Here is an 18,458-nt window from a genome sequence, read left to right as displayed (position 1 = left end):
TGGTTAAAAGACAGAAAAGAGAGTAGGATTAAATGGTCAATATTCTCAGTGGAAAAGGGTAAACAGTGGGGTGCCTCAGAGATCTGTACTTGGACTGGTGCTTTTCAATATATTTATAAATGATCTGGAAAGGAATATGAGTGAGGTAATCAAATTTTCAGATGATACAAAATTATTCAGAGTAGTTAAATCACAAGCAGATAGTGATAAATTGCAGGAGACCTTGCGAGACTGGAGGATTCTGTATCCAAATGGCAGATGAAATTTGACGTGGACAAGTGGAAGTTGATGCATAAAGGGAAAAATAACTTATGCAGTAGTTACACGATGTTAGGTTCCATATTAGGAGCTACCACCCAGGAAAAAGATCTAGGCATCATAGTGGATAACACATTGAAATCGTCAGCTCAGAGTGCTGCAGCAGTCAAAAAAGCAAACAGAATGTTAGAAATTAAGTAGGGAATAGGGAAAAAACCGGGAAATGTCATAATGCCTCTGTATCGCTCCATGGTGAGGCTGCACCATGAGTACTGTGTACAATTCTGGTCACCACATCTCAAAAAATATATAATTGCACTGGACAGGGTACAGAGAAGGGCGACCAAAATGATAAAGGGGATGAAACAGCTCTCCTTTGAGGAAAGGCTAAAGAGGTTAGGGCTGTTCAGCTTGGAGAAGAGCCGGCTGAGGGGGGGATATGATAGAGGTGTTTAAAATCATGAGAGGCCTAGAACTGGTAAATGTTAATCAATTACTTATTCTTACCGATAATAGAAGGACTAGGGGGGCACTTCATGAAATTAACAAGTAGCACATTTAAAATTAATCGGAGAAAATTCTTTTTCACTCAACGCACAATTAAGCTCTGGAATTTGTTGCCAGAGGATGTGGTTAGTGCAGTTAGTGTAGCTGGGTTTAAAAATAGGTTTGGGTAAGTTCTTGGAGGAGAAGTCCATTAATTAATCAAATTGACTGACATCAGTAGTATGGGATCTACTTAGTGTTTGGGTACTTACCAGGAGCTTGTAGCCTGGATTGGCCACTGTTGGAGACAGGATGCTGGGCTTGGTGGACCCTTGGTCTGACCCAGTATGGCAATGTATGTTCTTATATCAGTAACTTCTTAGTCTCCAATGAGGAGGGAGGGGAGATACATGATATTGACAGTGTTGAGCAACCTCCAGGTAAAGGAGGTAGACTTGATGAAAAGTTGGTCATCTTGAAAATGTATCTGCCTTTAATTTCCATGTGAGCGGCAGGATAACTGAAAGCACCTTAGTCTTAGTGACCCTCAGCTTTACTATCATACCATAGATTTTATACCTTGGGGGTATTGCTGCCACTCTGACTTGCTGCTTTATCCTTCATGCTACACCTTGAGGGTCTTGCCATACCTCTGATGTACCACCTTGGAGGTTTTGCTGCCACTCAAGCATTGCTGCCATACCTTAGACTCTGTACCTTGAAGGTCTTGTTCTCTCTCTACCTGGCTGCCATAACCTAGACTACATCATGGGGATCTTGCTGCCACTCAGCATTTCAGCCATAACCCAGACTCTACACCTTGATCTGTTATTGCCACCGTGGGTTTCTGCTTTGTACTTCTCATGGTACCTTGAGGTGTTAATGAGACTCTTTGTGCTGCTTTGTCCCTCTATTGATGCCTTAGGATTTTTCTTGCCACCTTTGCTGCTTCATTCTTTCTACCTGGTTCTTTAGGATGTTCATGCCACTTTTAGTGCCCATTTATGAAACTGTGGAGTGTTTTGCCATTCTTGCAGCTGCTTTGGTCCTTTAACGGTGCCTTGGAGAATTCTTGCTGCTGCTAATACACTTTTGCACCTTTACAGTGCCTTAGGCTATTCTTGCTTCTTTAGGTGTCTCTTTGCCAAAGTCTTGGTGCTTTGACGATCTCTTCCCCCTTCTGATAATATATACCAACAAGTTTCATTTGAATTGCGTAGAACACCTCCATTTTGGAGCTCAAAATAGGCTGTATAGCTTCTGCCATTTACTTTGATGAGAAACAAAAATGAATTGAACAAATAAGAATTAATTTTTGGTTTGAAGCAAACAAAATGAAAGGAGGTGACCTACAAAACTAATAAATAAACCAAAATGAAAACTTTGCCTCTGATCATCTCGAATATGAATATCCATGACACGTTTCCCTCCATTTTATTTTAGGTGGATACATGCAAGTTGTCAAAACCTAAACACTGAGGAAGAAGTGGAAAATGCAGCTAATAATGGGTTTGACTGTACCATGTGTAGACCATACATAACACCAACTCATGGTGAGAGAGATTTAATATTGTGAAAGATCTTTTCAACCCCGCTCAATCTTTTAAAATGCTGATTACCTGTGTTTTGTGGCTTTGTCTTGGTCATTTTAGTGTTGACATTAAAATGAAAAATATGCCTTTATAATTAGGATATCATTTTACTAATTTTTAAACATAAATATGTTTCTAATAATTCTCATTTCTCAGAGTCAAAATTTTCAATTTTTCAAAGACATAATTCTTTTTTTTTTTTTTTTTTTTTAATTCTTTATTTATCAAGTTTCACTATATATTACAATACACGTTTCTCATTACATAGTTATGGAAATGACAATGTATGATAAATGCAATACATTGATACTTATTACTAATTAGAAAAATAATTTTACCACCACATTTTTATTATCAACCATAATGGAGGGTTATTATTCCTATATAAATTGGGAGCATATCAAGAAACAGATTTATAAGAATATTTGCATATCCTATACCTTTTTTTCCTTTTTTTTTTAACCTTAGTAAATGTATAATACAAAAACAAGAGAATACATATATATTTTTTGTTCCTGACCAATTAAAAATGTTCTTAGATCAAGACATAATTCTTTATCTTTACACATCTGTTTTCTGAAGATACCAACAGGTTAAGCAATACATAAGAAGTAATAAATCTGTGTTAATCTTCAGATTAATTGTAAAACTATATTTTATAACATTGCTTTTCTTATAATTAAGCACTCTATTTGTTAGACAGGATTCATATGAAATCGGTGTCGTTGAAGTGACCTTGATGGTCTCAGTTTAAATTCCTTCAAGCTAGTTTGTATCTTTAAGCATCAAGAAATTTGACCTTATTGGCATACTCTGAAATAAATACTGTATACAGTTCCTCTTCATAACAAATCACATTTTATGACATAAAGTAATCTATTAAAACCAAATTTTGTTTCTAGTATTTGTAGGAAAGGTCAACAAACACTTGTAGATGATAAAATACATATATTTCTTTTACTGTGGTCTAGCTTTTAAATATTCTCTTCATCAGGTCAGTACTGATGTGAATTTCGCACTGACCTGAAGGAAGTTAATTCTCAAAAGACAGCCACAGTTGTATTAAGAATATAAGAATTGCTCAAATTTTTCCAAAGGTGAATCTAGGCAAGAATCCTGCTTATAACATTAGCATTCAGCAAATATTTAGAGGAAGTATTTAAGAAATATTGCATGTGTACGGTTGTCCATCTAATGTCGTCATCCTCCAGTTTCTAGCAGTCATGATTTAGGGATACATTGAAGCTGGGTTGACATCCTGACTGTAATTTAGTCCAGTAAAAGTATATCACCAGCAAGTTTTTTGTTGGTCTTAACTAACATAGCCATGTTAGAGAATTAGCATGTCTGTTATCATGATAAATCAGTCTCTTTGGTTAACACTAAGATGGTTATAACATGGTTACATAGCCATCCTGTTGGCTCAGTAAAACAAAGGGTGCCCAATGAGGGGAAATTGGATAGAGAGAGATGCAGAAGGTAGAGCAAGGACAGCCGGGGCAGACCTTCCAGTTAGAAAAATAAGTGGTCCCCTAACAGCAACTTTCTCATAGCAGAAGGCAATGGAGACCAGACCAATATGTCAGTGAAAGCAAGTAACAGAACATCTCTAACCATTCTGTTTCCTCTGCAATGGCAGAGGAAACAGATTCTCTTTGCAACAAATATAATAATCCCCTTCTTGTTATGTACAGAACTGTGGGCTGTTCTATCAATAAATTCAGTTATCCATTTGGCTTAATGAGTTGCTTCATTTTTCTAAAATTACAGATATATTTTTCTATTTTAGTGCCTTCCACAGATGATTGTGAGTCGCCAATAGTAGCACATATTGTCACAAAAGTAAAAGAACCAGGTAAAAAAAAATTGAATTCCTAAACTCTTGCCTACTGATTTTTTTGGAATGTTAAAATCAAATGTATTATTAATTTTGTCAAGACGTCTTTTAAGGTTGAAATTAATTTTATCCCAGGACAAGCAGGATGCTAGTCCTCACATATGGGTGACATCAGTAATGGAGCCCTATGTACGGAAAACTTCTGTAAAAGTTTCTATGAAACTTTTGACTGGCACCAGAGTGCCTACTGAGCATGCCCAGCATGCCATGATATTCCCTGCCACAGGGGTCTCCCTTTAGTCTTCTTTTTTCCGCGAAGCAGTTAGCCTCGCGGTTATCAGGAGTCCTGTGGGATTCTCCACATATTTTTCCTTACGGAAAGCTTCAAAAACTTCAACCGCAAAGGGTCTCCCTTAGTTTAGTCATTGCGGTGAGTTTTTACCGTTCTCGCGATTCCGTTCCGTTTTTTGATTAAAAACAATTTTACCTGAGTCCTAGGCCGTCGACGGCTGTCCGGCCACAAAATGGCTACAGGTTTTAAAAAATGTCCGAAATGCGCGAGAAATATGTCTATCACAGACCCTCACCAAGACTGTGTACTTTGCCTTGGTGAAGGTCATGATGTAAAAAATTGTCCCTTATGCGCTACGATGACCTCGAAAGGTCGACGTCTACGGATGGACAAAATGGAGCAACTATTCAAGATACAGCTGATTACTGCTCCGTCTACTTCCACACAATCGTCTCCGGCTGGGTCGATTAGGAAAGTAGTATTGAAGAAACGTCACTCAGGTGAGTCGGGAGACGCTCCCTTTTCCTCCCCCTCTCCATCGTCCAGAGCGTCCACATCGAGCAGCGAAAAAGGGCGCGAAAAAGATAAACATCGCCATCGGCATCGCAGGCCGCACACAGCAACCACCGCTTCGATACCCGGCGAGCCATCGGCGGAGGACGGGACACCGATTAAGAAAGCCCGGCTCCAAAGTAAGGCTTCTGAGCCACCAGCAGGCCAACCCTCGCCGATTCCGGCGGAAGGAATCGTACCTCCTCAGGGCTCTGAGGTTGTACTGCTATCGCCGCCACCGCCTCCCCCCATGGGTGCTCTGTTCACATCATCCATGCGGGCGGAACTTGACAGTTACATACGTCAAGCGGTTAAGGATGCCTTTATCGAGGCGATGCCACGGCCTGCCACTCCGGTTCTGCCATCGACACCGGTCATAGGAGGATCTCCGGTCCCATCACCGATTCCTTCACGACCAATGCCAAGGAAATCACCGCTCTCCTCGATGGCACCGATTCCATCACCGGTTCTACCTAGGCCGCAATCACCGGTTCCAGCACTACCGATTCCCCGGTTACCATCGATTCCACCACGGCCATCGACCCCGATGGCACCGTCGATGCCTTCTCAAGAATCCATTTTTCAACCATTAATGGACAAGCTGGACTCACTGATCCATTGCTTCTCATCTTTACCACAACCTATAGATGTAGATGAGAATCAAGAGCCATTACCAGGTCCCTCGGGTGTCACGCCACCCCTTAGACCTCAGACTCCACTATCCGAAATGCCAGCTAAGCCTACTAGGCTGTTGGAGCACCCTCTGGATGATAGTGACCAAGAATTCTCCTCGGATGAAGACCTCCTTTCTGAGCCTTCTCCGCCAGAAGATAGAAGAAAGTCACCACCGGAGGATCTGTCTTTCTCCAACTTTATTAAAGAAATGTCTCAAACAATTCCTTTCTCTCTCATTTCTGAAGTAGACAGCAGGCAAAAAACCTTGGAGGTGCTTCAATTCGTGGATCCTCCCAAGGAAATTCTTGCTATTCCTGTTCATGAAGTATTACAAGAACTTATGTACAGGATATGGGAACACCCTGGTTCGGTGGCAGCTGTTAATAAGCGGGCGGATGCCACTTATCTAGTACAACCCATCCCAGGGTTCCAAAAAACTCAACTACCACACCAATCAGTGGTGGTTGAGTCGGCTCAAAAGAAAGCCAAAAGATTAAAGCAACACGCCTCCATACCTCCTGGAAAGGATAATAGGTTCTTGGACAATCTTGGCCGGAAGATCTTCCAAGCTGCTATGCTGGTATCTAGGATAAATTCATACCAGCTTTTCATGAATCAATACCAGCGTGACCTATGGAAACAAGTTGAATCCCTGTCTCATCAGTTACCTGACCATCTTCAGGAAGGATTTCAAAACCTCGTACATAAAGGCCTAGAGGCAGGAAAACACGAGGTTCGAGCCACGTATGATTCATTTGAAACAGCATCCAGATTGTCTGCATCCGGAATAACAGCTAGAAGATGGGCCTGGCTCAAATCTTCAGAGCTGAGACCAGAGGTACAGGAGCGCTTGGCGGACCTGCCTTGCTTAGGAGAGAACCTCTTTGGCGATAAGGTCAAGGAGGCGGTGGCCACCATCAAAGACCACACAGAAACCCTCAAACAGCTTTCTCAGCTGCCACAAGAGGTACATCAACCTTCAAGGAGGCCTCCAAGAAGGGAACAAAGAAAGCCATATTACCGCCCTAGGCGGTATTATCCACCAGTAGCCAGGCCCAGACAACAAAGACCTGCTCAACGGTCTCAGCCTCGCCAAAGACCTGCTAGGCCTCAACAACCTCCGCCTGCGGCGTCCACTTCCGGTTTTTGAAGTACAACCAGAGGGCATGGGTCATTCCCAAAATCCTTATCCACAAGTACCTGTCGGAGGCCGAGTTGCTCACCATCTTCAAACTTGGACCTCCATCACTACAGACCAATGGGTACTCTCAATCATATCTCAAGGGTACCACTTGGACTTCCTCACTGTGCCAAGACACAATCCCCCTATTCCGTCTTGGACAGTGTCTCATCATTACACAATCCTGCAAGCAGAATTATCCACCCTCCTGACTGCCAGGGCCATCGAAAGAGTTCCCAGGCCTCAGTGGGGCAGAGGATTCTACTCCCGATATTTCCTCATTCCAAAGAAAACCGGGGGTCTACGTCCTATCCTGGACCTCAGAAATCTCAACAAATTTTTAAAGAAGGAAAAATTCAGGATGGTGTCCTTAGGCACCATGCTACCTCTTCTTCAAAAAGGAGATTGGCTCTGCTCTCTGGATCTTCAAGACGCTTACGCTCACATTCCCATTTTTCCACCTCATCGACAGTACCTGCGATTTCTGGTACAAGGTCAACACTTCCAATACAGGGTGCTACCATTCGGCCTTGCATCAGCACCTCGAGTATTCACAAAATGTCTAGCAGTAGCGGTGGCACATCTTCACAAGCAACAAGTGCATGTGTTCCCCTACTTGGACGATTGGCTCATCAAAAGTCATACACAGAGCGGAGCTGTCACTTCTCTCCATCTCACAATAAGATTGCTTCACTCCTTGGGATTTCTCATCAATTACGACAAATCCCATCTCACACCATCTCACCAGTTGCAGTTCATAGGTGCAGATCTCAACACCATCACAGCAAAGGCCTTTCTTCCGAAAGACCGGGCTCAATCGCTCGTTCTCCTAGTACATTCTATTCGCAATCAACATACAGTCACAGCTCATCAGTGCCTCATCCTACTCGGACACATGGCCTCAACAGTTCACGTCACTCCCATGGCCAGACTGACCATGCGACTAATGCAATGGACACTGAAATCTCAATGGATTCAAGCCATTCAGCCACTGTCCACTCACATCCAGATAACGCCAGAGCTGAAGTCTTCCCTTCTCTGGTGGACATCACCAATCAACTTGCTCAAAGGCCTACCTTTCCAGCAACCAGTTCCACAAGTGACTTTAACTACAGATGCGTCCACCTTGGGATGGGGAGCGCACATTGCTCATCTGAAAACACAGGGCAAGTGGACAAATCAAGAAGCCTCCTTTCAGATAAATTTCCTGGAGCTTCGAGCTATACGCTATGCTCTATATGCATTCAAGGACTGCCTTTCACACAAGACTGTTCTGATCCAAACGGACAACACAGTAGCCATGTGGTACATCAACAAGCAGGGTGGTACGGGCTCGTACCTCCTTTGTCAGGAAGCAGCTCAAATATGGGACTGGGCCCTAGCACACTCAATTCTACTACGGGCCACCTACCTAGCAGGCATCCACAACACAGTAGCGGATCGCCTCAGCCGTCACTTCCAACCACACGAGTGGTCCCTCGATCCAGCGATAGCAACCAAAATATTTCAACGCTGGGGTCAACCAACCATAGATCTCTTTGCGTCACATCTGAACTACAAAGTGAACAATTACTGCTCTCTCCTCTTCCAGCGGAACAGCTTACCAAAGGACGCGTTTGCCCGCCATTGGAACTCAGGCCTGTTATACGCGTATCCACCAATACCGCTCATAACCAAAACACTAGTGAAGCTACAACAGGACAAGGGGTCCATGATACTCATAGCCCCATATTGGCCTCGACAAGTATGGTTCCCCACACTGCTAGATCTCTCAGTCAGGGATCCAATTCGCCTGGGAGTAGCTCCCACTCTCATAACTCAGGAACAGGGACAGTTGCGCCATCCCAACCTCCAATCCCTGTCCCTGACAGCATGGATGTTGAAAGCTTGATCTTGCAACCATTCAACCTTTCAACCAATATATCTCAGGTACTAATAGCTGCACGTAAACCGTCCACTAGAAAGAATTATTCATACAAATGGAAAAGGTTTACTTTATGGTGCACTCAGAAAGGTTTAGATCCTTTCACTTGCCCCACTACCTCGCTACTAGATTACCTTTACCATCTCTCAGACTCTGGTCTTAAGACGTCATCTGTAAGGGTACACTTAAGTGCAATCTCAGCTTATCATAACAAGCTAGGAGATGCGCCTCTCTCCACACAGCCTCTCGTCAGTAAATTCATGAGAGGCCTAACTCACATTAAACCTCCAGTTCATTCCCCAAGCATACTATGGGACCTGAACGTAGTTTTAACCAAGCTTATGCGTTCTCCATTTGAACCCATAAATACCTGTGACCTTAAATTCCTTACTTGGAAAACGGTATTTCTCATAGCCATTACATCAGCTAGAAGGGTCAGTGAACTACAAGCACTAGTAACTTACGAACCCTTCACGAAGTTCCTTCATGACAGAGTAGTCCTCCGTACACATCCAAAATTCCTTCCTAAGGTTGTCACGGAATTTCATTTGAACCAAACCATAGTTTTACCTACATTCTTTCCTAGGCCTCACTCTCACCAGGGAGAGAGAGCCTTACACACTTTGGACTGTAAACGTGCGTTATCTTTCTATTTAAACCGCACTGCAGCCCAAAGAAAATCAAATCAACTGTTTGTGTCCTATGATCCAAACAAACCAGGTAAGGCAGTGGGTAAGCATACTCTGTCAAACTGGCTAGCAGATTGCATACAATTTTGTTATGAAAAAGCAGGCCTTACTCTCCAAGGGCGAGTAAAAGCACATTCAGTCAGAGCAATGTCAACTTCAGTAGCACACCTTCGCTCTGTACCTATTCTGGACATTTGTAAAGCAGCAACATGGAGTTCTCTTCACACCTTTGCAGCTCACTACTGTCTAGACAAGGAGGGAAGACAAGATTCAGCATATGGACAATCCGTCTTAAAGAACTTGTTTCCAGTTTAATCCCAACTCCTTCTACATCCAACCTGCTGTGATTTCGACTGATTCATTTCAATAACAATACCTTACGGTCATTTCAGCACAAAATGAATCAGCCTCTAGCTTGCTAATCACCCATATGTGAGGACTAGCATCCTGCTTGTCCTGGGATAAAGCAAAATTGCTTACCTTGTAATAGGTGTTATCCCAGGACAGCAGGATGATGTCCTCACGAAACCCACCCGCCACCCCGCGGAGTTGGGTCCGATACGTTTTATTATTTTATTTTTGGCTAACGCTATTTGCTACATACAAAGACTAAAGGGAGACCCCTGTGGCAGGGAATATCATGGCATGCTGGGCATGCTCAGTAGGCACTCTGGTGCCAGTCAAAAGTTTCATAGAAACTTTTACAGAAGTTTTCCGTACATAGGGCTCCATTACTGATGTCACCCATATGTGAGGACTACATCCTGCTGTCCTGGGATAACACCTATTACAAGGTAAGCAATTTTGCTTTATTCCAGATCCTGAAAGAGAAATGGTTTTCTTTGCTATAACAATCCTTTGTACATCAGAGCAGTCCGATTGCCTTGTGCCCAGTGATACTTCATAAGATGCATAATAAGAGGCATAATTAGAGCCCTGGATTCCTGTGGTAGATTTTTCAAAATTCTGTGGCAAATAAGTGGCAAATTTGTATAATTTTGCATAAACATAAACACCTCTAACTATGCGAACAAGTCATTTTTTTTATTGAAAATCATTCACATTGGGTTTTTTTAACTCCTTATTTATAATCAAGTTTTTGACATATAACCAGAAAGGCAATTTGGCTTACAAACCTGCACATTAGGAAATATAGCACAATTTACAAACGAAGGCATACCACACCAGTATGACAGAGACATTAATCCAATACACAGAACTTTATGTAACATCCCCATATTTGCTCATATTTTTCCCATTTCATTTTTGTCTATTTATAAAATGTATATCCCTCCCCTCCAAACCAAATTACATAATCATAAACATTTCCTGAAACAATATGGCTTTGAGACCCTTTCTAAACTTTTTAACACCCTTTTCTTTCTTCAGATACACTGGGAGTGTGTTCCACATTACTGGAGTAGCATACATAAAAGCTCTTTTGCATATAAACTGTGAATAGGAGTCATGATTTGAGGGTAGTGCTAACATTTCTGTTCCTTCAGATCTCAAGGAGTTCTGTTGCACATACCACCACAATTTATTTCCCAAAATACACTGATTAAGTAATAAAGTAATTTATGCACAGTTACCAATAATTTGAATCATGACAGATACTTGACCAAGAGTCAGTGAAGATCTTGCATCAGTAGGGAAATATGAATATACATACTGACTTCACTAGTGAGCCTTTTCTGCAGCGCCTGAAACATTGTATCTGGTAATCCAGTAAGTAAACTATTGCAATAGTCAATATGACTCAATACTAGAGCTTGTAACTATTTTAAAAAGTTCTTACAGTATTAGTACTTTCAGTTTAACCAATTTAAGTTTATAAAATGCAAGTTTAGCAACATTCTTCACAAATTACGAGCGTCCATTTGTATAGGCAAAGAAAACCCAGCAAGATCGATCTGCAAGCCTTTCATCATATACCATAAAAATTCAATATCTTGTATTGTGCTTGCCAATTATCTAAACATGGATTGAACTTCCAGTAACTAGCTATGGTGAATTGCACAGCAAGGAGAAGCTGTGCTACCAAAGATCTATGTTTTGAGGAAATTAAAAAGCCCTCCCATCTCCCCAGCAAACCCAGAAGGGGGTCAAATGCACTGGAAATGCAATAATATTGGAGATTCCCTGTGTTACTGCAACCCAGAATTGTCACACACCTGGACAGTGCCATTACATATGCACATAAGTGCCCTGCTCCCCATATCCTTGCCAACGTGGAGGGTCAGCATTTGGAAATAGATAGAAGTACTGCGAGGTGCATTAATGTTTTTGCAATAATTTAATCATCCATTTGACTCTTCTACTGCATATAGAGGGATGCTGTGCAGCTTTCCAAATAATTTCCCATGCTATTTTCTTAAGTTGAAGACTTAGGTATGCATTCCAAGCTTCTATCAAAGGTCAAGGAGTAACTCTACCAAATGTAGCATAAATAATTTCTCAGAATACAATTGAAATGCCCTTGGTCAGGCATTCAGCATCACATAAAAAATCCTCTAAATCATTAAACTGTTGTAGGGGTCTTTGAAATTGAAAGTCTTACCCATTACCTCCTTCAACTGCAAATAAGAACTCCAGAGTCCTCCATGAAAATCTTTGAACCTATCATCCCAAATGTTTGCTATGAGAAATAAACTGTTTTCTCTCCATTGTTTGAAAGCAGGATATAAAGAACACCAAGCAATAGTAAGTTCCTATAAACCTGAGAAATTGAGAGTAGCAGATTTTAAGAATCTCTGTACCTGCTGCCAGACGCCTAACACTTGATAGCTCAGAGGAGAAATAGCCAACAAGAATAACAGAGTTTAAGCTCCACTGAGGAAGCCTTCTCCTTCTGCATAGGTAACCAACTGCTATCTGTATTGTCAAACCAAGCTTTAAGATATACTAGCCTAGCAGTCCAATAATAAGTACAAAGATTAAGCAGGGCAAGACCCTCTTGTGCTTTCATCATCCAGAGCCAACTTAGTTTAATTGTTGCCAAATGTATGCTGCCAAATACATGGTCATCAAGCTATGCAATTCCACAAAAATCTTAGAGCAGGTGTTCCCAAACCTGTACTAGGGACCCTACAGCCAGTCAGGTTTTCAGGATATCTATAATGAATGTGCATACCATGGAGGCTCATTATATGCGAGTTTGTAAATACACCAGCTGAAACAAGTAAAACAGCCTGGGTAAGACATTCATTTTGAGTAAATTATACCTGCCAGTCCAGGAAAATGCAATGTCCTCCCACTTGGAGATATCTTGCTTGATGGTATATGTAGAAGCACCATAATGTGTTCGATAAAGCTGGCCAGACACAGTAGTAATATGGACTCCTAAGTATTTGAAACCATCTCGGACAATCCTAACAGAATCTAAACAGGTTGGAATTGAAAGCTTACCACCAAAAACAGGTATATTTCAAAGTTAATTATATAATCCGAATAGGCTCTTTTCTCAGTCAACAGGTCTGTAAGAGCTGGGGTTGAAAATCATTTGCATTGTTTTTAAACAATATTTAAACTATATTCAAATTAAAAAAAGTACCAAATACAAAAAACTAATTTATCAAGTGACGGCACATATTACAAACTTGTAATTGTGAAATTCACTTTTGTTTTGAATCTACATGCAGCCATCCTTTTTATATCTTCTTGAGAAAGTCCTTCTCTTTCCAAATATATGAGTTTATATATGCTAAAATGCCCCCAAGATCAGCACTTTAACATGCTGTTAATTACACAGTAAGATTTGTGCACATATATTGGAAATAGATATGAAAAGGAATTAAATTAGCACAAGTTTGAAACTTGTCAGCAGTAGTGTCAGTCATCAAGGCTTGTATGAATTGAAATTAATGCCTGCTGTGAGACACCAGCAGTAGCAAACTTCCAAAAACACACCTAGGTCTTTGTAAATAGTGCATGATTGACTACATATTCAGGTGCAAGAACCTTTGTCTAAAGATTAAATTTTTCTAAATAGACATTATCCAGGAATTATATCAACATCATCTTTGGTTTGATAAGGATTTAAGAGATCTTTGAGGAATCAAACATTCTGATTGCTTTCCTTGTCTACTTCAACTGCATCCCCACCCTCTTGTTACTTCAGGAAAGGAGGAAGGGGTTGGATGGGAACAACAGAAAGATAGGTTCTCTGCAGGCTGATGGCCAAATAAGGGGCAAGAGGAGGAGCAAATACTGAAGGCAGCAGGCACCCTGCAGCTTTCTTCAAATGAATTAATTAAGAGGTGTGAAACTTTCAGAAATGTTGATTCTGGGGCAGGTTGTCAGATTGCGGCAGCAAGCTAATTATGAGGTTTCTTCCATGGCTGCACAATCACAGGAGCTAGAGACAATTAGGTATAGTGTGTCCTTGAAAGGTAAGCCTTCTGAATGGGCTTACACTGAGACCATGTAACCGTTCATATGTGGCACCTGGATAACTTTCTCATATTTGGCAATTGTTACAGCAAAACTGTAAAATATTTTTTCCAATGGCTAGTTCCTTATCCTCCTGCTAGATCAGTCTTTACTTTAGAGTAACTCCTCTCTGTGCAATTGGTGGAGACAAAGGCCATGCCTCTCTGACTTCTTCTGTGACATCATACTTACTATAAGGAGGTGTGGCTCAGGGCAGCCATCAGTTTTTCTTTCTCTCCAGCAGTAGGTGGATCAGAATCTTTGCTATATTTTGTCCTCTTCCAGTTGCCAGTTCTCAGATCCCCCTGGGACTCCTTACAAGGTTTCCCACAGGAAACTTGCTCCCGAGTTTCTTACTTCTGGACTTTGTCAAGCCTCTTGGGTAGGGTTCCCAGACCCAGTGAGGTCCTGGCATGGCCACTGTAGCAGAGGGTTCCCTCTCCCTACAGGGAGACAGAAACCGGGGGTGTGGCCCTCTTCTGAAGAGCTCTTGGTTTGCCCCCCCCTCCCCCCAACATTCCTTCTCCTCTATATTCCCCACAGATGACCTCCAAAACAGGGCTGATCAGGACAAAGGATAGCAGGGAAGTAGAAGTGAGTATAATTAAAGCACTGCTGATGCTGGCGCGAGCAGCTGTTACATGCTGAGTGGAAGCTTCGTGCAGACATCCACATGCTCTCTGCACTGAATAGTACATTAGGCAGAAGTTAAGCACTGTCTTCTGTGCTGAATGGAAGTCATACGCTGAACAAAAGGTAATGTGGTTATCTGCGCACAACAAGGGCAATACACGGAATGGAACTCAGGGAGTATTGACCGCTAGCATGTGTAATTGATGCTACAGATAAATGAATAGAGGCAGGCAGTGCCCAGTCTGAGGGACTAAGAGAACCTACGGTAACTGGCACAATTTGCCAACCTCGGGGTCACAAAAAGAAAGAGAACCCCATGCCTCTTCTCCCCCCCCCCCCCCAGAGGGACAGGGAGGGACTGGAAGAAGCAGTCCCTAATGAACCCCCTTCTATACTTCCTCTGGAAGCATAAAGACTAAGACAGCCATACAAAAACCCGGGGGCAAGTCCCATGTGGTGGCCTTTTCAACTTAGTTTATCTTGCTTATGCACCAAGCCTATGAGACAGTGCAAGTGAATCCATGTCCAAACCTCTTGCCTCAAGAGTAGCTGATGGGTCCACCTCACAAACAGGCTAAACTAACAGTTGGGAGACCAACACCTCCCATTAAAGCCTCTGCATTAGAATCCAGGGATTCCCCAGGGAGCCTGGATTCTGACCAATGAGAAAAGCATGAAGAGGAAGGGTCCTCTGAAGAAAAGGATTCCTCAGTGGTCTGCCTCTTTTGAAAAAAGGAACTGCCAACCTTAATTATAGACACCCTAGTAGCACTTAAGATCTATGATACCATGGAAAGAAATCAAGTGAATGGAGATCTTATCTTACGGGGAAGATGGAGAACTTCTTAAACCTTCCCACTATATTCAGCTGAAGGAAATGATAATGGAAGAGTTAGAATTGCCCCAGGGCCACTGAGAGGCACCAGAGCACTAGAGAAATTATACCCTCTATCCCAAGAATCAAAAGGTACCCTCTTAAAGTTTCCAAGAATAGATGCTTCATTGTCTGCAGTAACCCACAAAACCACAATTTCTGTGGAAGGAGGCTCATCATTAAGGGACCACCAGGAAAGGAAAATGGTAGTGATAATGACACAAGCTTTTACAACTAATGCATTGGGCCTATAAGCCTCCATGTATGGAAGATTAATAGCAAGGGCACTGTCAGAATCAGAAGAGACTGCCCGAATTGAATCAGAAGTAGCAGTCCTCACAGCTACCCTCTATGATCTTCTAAGAAAATCCTTCCGATCCCTGGCTGCTGACGTGGTAGCAAGGAGGCTGCTGTGGCAATGGAACTGGGCAGCAGATGAGTCAGTCCTGATTGACCAAACTACCCTTCAAAGGGAGGCTCTTATTTGAAGAAGAGCTAGAGAAACTTATTAGGACAAGGGAGAATCAAAATCATTAAAGTTACCGTAGGAAAAACCAAGAGTTAGCTCTAGGGCCTAGAGGCTATACAGACTCAGAGATTATCATGGATATAGAGCAGGTGGCCTTGATACACAGCGATCTAGAAAATCTAGGGCTCAGACCTTTCAAGGAACCATGAGGCCTAGGAATGAACACTACCAGCTGCCCATCCAAGTGACATTCAGTGGGTCCCTCTAGGAATTCTGCTAGTAGGTAGATGCTTACACACATTCAGCAAGACAGTTTTAACCTGTGTCACACATAAAAAGATGACTTTGTTTACATTTGGGCTTCCAAGGCCCCCCAGCCTGGGCCTTAGAGAGCAGCTGAACGTGTACTGAGACAGCCAAAAATGCAAGACTTCCTGCAAACATAAAGAGGTTCCCCCTTTACTCCCCTCCCCCGAACCTGCTGCACACTCACACACACAAACCACAGCCATACCCACACACTCCAAATACATCCAAACCCAAAACTCCTTGCTCCTCAAGAGGCACAAAGTACCCAGCGTCCCTGGAGAGCACACTGGCTTTCCTCTGCCCCCTCCCCTCCAATAGCATCTCCCCCCCCCCCCCCCCCCCCCCGCCGACTCTAAACATATAACTTCAGATAGTTAGAACAGATTAAGAAGAACTTGAGAAATTAAACAGCCAACAGAGCCAGCCCCCGAACATCAGAAAAAAGAAAAGAAAAAAGAAAAAATTTAGATAAGAGGCAATGAAGAGACAACAACTCATCCCTCTAGAAAGGGCCAAAAACAGTCAGTTAGGGGTTCTGTTGGAAGGACAGAGAAAACTGAGGCACTGGCAGAAACAATCCAGGATCCCCTGCCCTTCAAGTAACATTGCCTGGCTCTAGCGAAGATATAAAGGAATTGGCATCTTTCTTTTTGCAGAAGAAGTGGACAGTACCATTGTGTTGTAGCTTAGCAGGAAAAATTAAAGCAAACGGTATCCCCCTTTTGTGTAACTCTGTGCAGGCAGGGGGACATGGCTTTCCGTTGTGCAGAGACTGCGGCGGAGAAATTGTGGAACAACAGGATCTTGTGCCCCTGGTACTCCACTCCCACGTGCTCCCTAAAGGCACGCATAAGCTGAATTTTGTGAGACCAGTTAAGAATTCTGGCCATCACGGGCCGTGGTTTACCAGCGTCGGCTCTAGGCAGTCCCAGTGTGTGCACTCTTTCGCTGCGCAGGTGGCCAGTGTTCAGCGTCAGGCCCAGCTGGCTGGGCAACCAAGTTTCAATAAGATCATACAGTTCCTGGTCTGGGACTGATTCAGGAAGGCCAATTATTTTAAGATTATTTCAACGGTTCCTATTCTCTTGACCTTCCAACCGGTCTGGCAACGCAGAATTCTGTGCAGAGAGCACTTGTACTTGCCTTTCCGCCGCATGCAGTCTGTCTTCCTGATCAGACAGCTTGTGCTCCGCTTCATCCAGCCTTTTAGCCTACCCCTCAACAGCATTTAGAACATCTTCTATGGAGGTTTGAATTTTGAGGAGCCTGGCATCCACCAGTTCAGCCACCTTTGCAGATACCTTACACAGGGCCTCCTCTGAGACTTCTGCAACCGGGGTTGTGTGGTCTCCCATGGTCGCGGCCGCCATCTTGGCCACACTGTGATGGTGCTGGGAGGATCGCACCAATCTATGGTGCATTACAGGCCCAGGAGCGCTCAATTCCGCTCCAAAACACGGCGAGTCCGAAGCCCCAGGCGTCCTCTACAACCCCCATGGATCCAGAAGCTAGATGCTTAAAACGGTAGGGAGGATGGCCTCAGATTCAAAGGGAGGGAGCCCAGGCCTGAGACGCCGATGCAGTGGGGAAGGCTGCACCATTTCTTGGTTCCTTACCAGCCTCAGAAGCTTCGTTTTCGCCTCAGATCATGGGGAAACTGCTGCCCCAGACTTGCTGATCAGCCTCCCATATAAAAATAAAGATGGCAATTTTTTTCGGGGGAGGATGGCGTCCAATGGGGGGGAGGGGAGATCTGGAGCGAGCTGACTACGCTGCCGACCCAGGTGATGTCATCCCAGAAGTCTGATCCATTTCTTTCTTTATAACAATGCCAAAATCCATCTTTTCCTTTCTGAACACATTACCAGAAACTATATCCACTCTCTCATCTCCTCCCGCTTAGACTATTGCAACCTGCTCCTCACAGGTCTCCCGGCAAGCCATCTCTCTCCAGTGCAATCTGTCCTAAATTCAGCTGCATGACTTATCTTTCACCAACGTCTCTAGGCTCACAGAAATCCTCTTCTGAAGTCACTGCATTGGCTTCCTCTCTGCTCCTGCATACAGTTCAAGCTTGTTAAATAGTTAACAAGCAACTCTCGGAGTACCTGGACGATAACAATATACTAGCCCCCTCTCAGTTCGACTTCCGAAAAGCCCGAAACACTGAAGCTCTATTAATCTCTTTAACAGACACTATTCTCTGGAACCTTGATAAAAAAACAACCCGGCCTACTCATCCTCCTTGATCTATCAG

The 18,458-nt window shown here is 43.1% G+C and overlaps 1 protein-coding gene across 8 annotated transcripts in view; it reads left to right on the top strand.

The window, feature by feature from the left end:
• Positions 1–18,458, top strand: part of KMT2C (lysine methyltransferase 2C) — a 979,844-nt gene that overhangs the window by 480,949 nt on the left and 480,437 nt on the right. For all 8 annotated transcript variants that reach the window (XM_029588444.1, XM_029588443.1, XM_029588442.1 and 5 more), the window contains 2 exons: positions 2,188–2,297; positions 4,126–4,191. In XM_029588444.1, the coding sequence (XP_029444304.1) occupies positions 2,188–2,297; positions 4,126–4,191 (176 nt within the window). The remainder of the gene's footprint in view (positions 1–2,187; positions 2,298–4,125; positions 4,192–18,458) is intronic.

The sequence above is a fragment of the Rhinatrema bivittatum genome, chromosome 2 (assembly GCF_901001135.1).
Source record: "Rhinatrema bivittatum chromosome 2, aRhiBiv1.1, whole genome shotgun sequence".
Taxonomy (NCBI): domain Eukaryota; kingdom Metazoa; phylum Chordata; class Amphibia; order Gymnophiona; family Rhinatrematidae; genus Rhinatrema; species Rhinatrema bivittatum.
This window is presented reverse-complemented; position numbering and strand designations above follow the sequence as displayed.